Source organism: Dermacentor silvarum, chromosome 1 (assembly GCF_013339745.2).
Source record: "Dermacentor silvarum isolate Dsil-2018 chromosome 1, BIME_Dsil_1.4, whole genome shotgun sequence".
Lineage (NCBI taxonomy): Eukaryota > Metazoa > Arthropoda > Arachnida > Ixodida > Ixodidae > Dermacentor > Dermacentor silvarum.
The window spans coordinates 370,069,278-370,073,622 of NC_051154.1; the positions used below are offsets into that span (position 1 = coordinate 370,069,278).

Below are 4,345 nucleotides of genomic sequence, written 5' to 3' on the forward strand. Positions count from 1 at the left end.
CAGTTCGTGATCGACCAGGTGCAGAGTTTCGACGTCACCGAGACGACGACGAGGCGCACCTGATCGTGACGCCCTGCCTGCGGAGCTTGGTGAACCTGGCTGGCGTGACGTTGGGCCAGCGGCGAGCGATGCGGCGCGGTCGACGCAAAGCGTTGCCCAAGAAGTCCGTCTGTACTTTGGCGACGACAACGCCGCTCGTACGAGACGTCTTCGAGGTGCTGTTCCACGGTCAGATCGACGACAAGGCTTCCAACGCTGGCCGCCGCAAGCGGTGCGGAGTTTGCGAAGCGTGCCAGTCGGCCGACTGCGGCAAGTGCAGGGCGTGCAAGGACATGGTGAAGTTTGGAGGCACGGGTAGGCAGAAGCAGTGCTGCATAGAGCGGCGCTGCCTCAACAAGGTCTTCCAGGAAGCGGAAGAAGACGACGGCGACACGGAAGCGATGGAGGACGAGCTCGACCGCAAGGCCGCGCAGGCGGAGGCGCCTGCGTCGCGCAAGACGACGCAGCGCGGTGGCAGCCACGTCTGCTGGGTTGACGACAAGCCGGTCGCCACGCTCAATAAGAAATCGTACTTCTCGCAAGCCGTGGTCAACGGCCACGAGCTGCGATGGGGCGACTTCGTGCTCGTCACCCCCACGGATCCCGGTACACCGCTGTACGTGGCCCGAATCGTCTACATGTACGAAACTCCGTCGGGCGAGAAGATGTTCCACGCGCACTGGTTCTGGAGGGGTTCGGACACCGTGCTGGGCGAATCGTCCGATCCTCGCGAGCTCTTTCTCGTCAAAGAATGCGAGAACCAGAGTCTCAGCACAGTGAACGACCTCTGTACGGTGGTGCTCAAACCCGTAGCCCAGGACTGGTTCTCTCGCGGTGGCGTGCACAGTTTGGAGGACGAATGCGTGCTGCAGGGTGACGACGATGGAAGGTCATTCTTCTACCAGAAGGCCTACGAACCGCAGCACGCGCGCTTCGTCGACCCGCCCGAACTGTCTTGTCCAGAGGAGTGCGACGTGACGCAAGCTTGTACCTCGTGTCGTCACGCAGAAGCGCAGGAGAAACTGAAGACTCCTGTTCCGGGAGAGGTCGTCGAGGAAGACGGTGGCAAACTCTACTATTCGAGCCTCTCGTTCCACGGCAAGTCGTTCTGCGTCGGCGAGTGTGTCTTCCTGGAGCCGGATGCGTTCCAGTTTGACTTCATGCTGTTCAAGAGCAAGAACAAGGGCAGCGTCAAAAAGGAAGACGTGGACGAGGACATATACCCAGAGTACTACCGCAAACGTTCTGAGTACATTAAGGGATCGAACACCGACGTACCCGAACCCTTCAAGATCGGCAAGATCGTATCCATTTATAGAAAATCAGGCAGTGGCGACGCCAAAAACGAGCCCGAAAGGTTCAGGCTGAGGGTCAAGAAATTTTACCGCTCTGAGAACACGCATCAGCCAAAGCTGGACACCGACCTCTGCCTCTTATACTACTCCGAAGAAGAGGCTGTCGTCGGGCTGAATGAGGTGTGCGGCAAGTGCTACGTCGTGTACGGTGAGAACTTGGCTGAGGACGTCGAAGACTATCTTCGCCGAGGCCCTCACCGATTCTACTTTACCGAAGCGTACGAGAGCGAGACCAAGAGTTTCGTGGAGCCTTCATCCAAGGCGCGCATGATGGGTTGTCTCGGCAAGGGCAAGGGTAAGAAAGGCAAGAGTTCGAGCAAAGCCGTCAACATCGAACCGCCCGAAGAGTACTACGTGCCGCAGTGCAAGCTACGCAGTCTCGACGTCTTCGCGGGCTGCGGAGGCCTGTCCGAGGGATTCCACCAGGCCGGTGTCAGCGAGTCCTGCTGGGCCATCGAGCGGGAAGAGCCCGCGGCCACGGCCTTCCGTCTGAACTTCCCGGACGCCACCATCTTCACTGACGACTGCAATCGTCTCTTGCGCCTGGTCATGGACGGCGAGACCGTCAACGAGCGTGGGCAGACGCTGCCGCAGAAAGGAGACGTCGAGCTGCTCTGCGGCGGACCTCCGTGCCAGGGCTTCAGCGGCATGAACCGCTTCAACTCGAGGCAATACTCCCAGTTCAAGAACTCGCTCATCGCCTCGTACCTGAGCTACTGCGAGTACTACCGGCCGCGCTTCTTCTTGCTCGAGAACGTGCGCAACTTTGTCTCGTTCAAGCGCAGCATGGTTCTCAAGCTGACCCTGCGCTGCCTTATCAGCATGGGTTACCAGTGCACCTTCGGCGTGCTTCAGGCCGGCAACTACGGAGTGCCGCAGACTCGCAGGAGAGCCATCATACTGGCGGCTGCCCCGGGAGAAAGGCTTCCGCTCTACCCGGAACCGCAGCACGTGTTCGCTCCTCGGGCCTGCCAGCTGACCGTAATGGTGGACGACCGCACGTATCTGTCCAACTGCAATTGGTCGTCGTCCGCTCCGCTCAGGACCATCACCGTCCGCGACGCCATGTCGGACCTGCCCGAGATCCGCAACGGCGCCAAGTTCGACGAGATTCCGTACGGCGCCCAGGCCCCGACCCCGTTCCAGAAGGGTCTCCGCGCCGGTGGCGCGGTGCTGCGGGATCACGTGTGCAAGGAGATGGCGCCCGTGGTCGAAGCCCGCATGCGGCACATTCCCCTGGTCCCGGGCTCCGACTGGCGCGACCTGCCCAACACCGTCATGCGGCTCTCGGACGGCGTTACGTACACCAAGAAGCTGCGCTACACGCACCACGACGCCAAGAACGGCAAGTCGTCGACGGGTGCCCTCCGCGGGGTCTGCCCCTGTGCCTCGGGCAAGCCGTGCGACCCGCTGTGCCGACAAGACAACACGCTGATTCCGTGGTGCCTGCCGCACACGGCCAACCGGCACAACCACTGGGCAGGGCTGTACGGTCGACTCGAGTGGGACGGGTTCTTCAGCACCACCGTGACCAACCCGGAGCCGATGGGCAAGCAGGGCCGAGTCCTGCAGCCCGAGCAGCACCGTGTCGTGAGCGTGCGGGAGTGTGCCAGGTCGCAGGGGTTCCCGGACACTTACCGCTTCTTCGGCACCATCCTGGACAGGCACCGGCAAGTCGGCAACGCCGTGCCGCCGCCCATGGCCCGGGCTATCGGACGCGAAATCCTCAAGTGCCTAGCTGACGAAAAGGACAACTGACACTATAGCGCTGGAACGTGACGATCGAGTGTGCCTTTGGGGAGGATATGGCTTCCAAACTCTAGAAAATGTACGTTTTTTGGTGCTCACCGTTTTTAGATTGTCACATGCGGTTCGGCCGCTGTGTGTTTCTGTGTGCTGTTTTTAATCCACGGAGAGTCGCATTTTCATCTCCGAGGAAAAGTGTGCCTTTGCTAGACTGCCTTTATACACTGAGCGGGAAATTTATGTCGGTTTGCAGCTTTAATTATGCGTTTAGATATTACCTTATGGCCTCTTCCCGTCTGTAAGAAACGGTAAGGCACACTGAAGGCGACTGTTGGGTTGGAAAGGTAATTTGCTGTTGCAATGTATATGATGATATTATATCACTATTTTTTATGCACCTTAAATAAAGAAAGCCCATGATATATATTGTTTAAGTGCGAAGATAGTGGGTACTTTCGGCGTGTTCTGTTTTAAAGTATAAAGTCATTAAAAGTACAACGAACTAGTTCGCTCTTATCAGTTCTTTTGGCGTTTCTGCGTGTCGTAGCTTGAGTGCGCGACCTTACGAAGTTTTCCGACAGCGGTCTTCGCAGCGGGCGCATTCATTTAGAGCCATGCGAGTTCTAACTATCAGTATTTAATAAGAGGTTGTTGCTGAGGTTGTAATTCCGTTTAGATTGTTGTCACGCTTGGCAAAGCTGACGGGATCGCTGTACGGTTGAGTTTTACCATTTTGTAATGTTTCAAACAACCAATGTTTCATGTGTAAAAGTTTTACACTTATTGGACGATTAAATGATTTATTTCATGTACACCTCGAATGTGCTTGTGTCTTGTTTTATTATCCGCCTCCGCGGTGGCTGAGCGGTGTTGGCATTCTGCTGCTCAGCACGAAGTTGCCGGTGGGAGTCCCGACCGAAGTGAGCGTCTTTATCAAACATTCGCTGGCTTCCATGACCGCCGCCACAGCTAGGCGTCACGTCACCACTGTGCACGTGACATCATAGGTGTTCGCGGTGAGGATTAGAGTATTGGTTTCCTAATAATTGTAGTCGGGATGCGACAGTTGCGCTCTTCGGCAGATCAGTTTCTGTTTTCTGAGGGAAACTGGCTGCAATACTCTGCGCTGTAGAAACTAATCATCTTCTCACACTTTAAACCGGCTACGAACTTGGATGACATGCTTACGACTCATGAATTGGTAT

At 56.8% G+C, this 4,345-nt stretch overlaps 1 protein-coding gene across 1 annotated transcript in view; it reads left to right on the forward strand.

Annotated features, from left to right (window-relative positions):
* LOC119445458 (DNA (cytosine-5)-methyltransferase 1) overlaps positions 1–3,852 on the forward strand; it is a 5,782-nt gene extending 1,930 nt beyond the window's left edge. Inside the window, exon 2 of the mRNA XM_049660568.1 lies at positions 948–3,852. Coding sequence (XP_049516525.1) covers positions 948–3,152 — 2,205 coding nt within the window. The 3' untranslated portion in view covers positions 3,153–3,852. The remainder of the gene's footprint in view (positions 1–947) is intronic.
* The last annotated feature ends 493 nt before the right edge of the window (positions 3,853–4,345 follow it).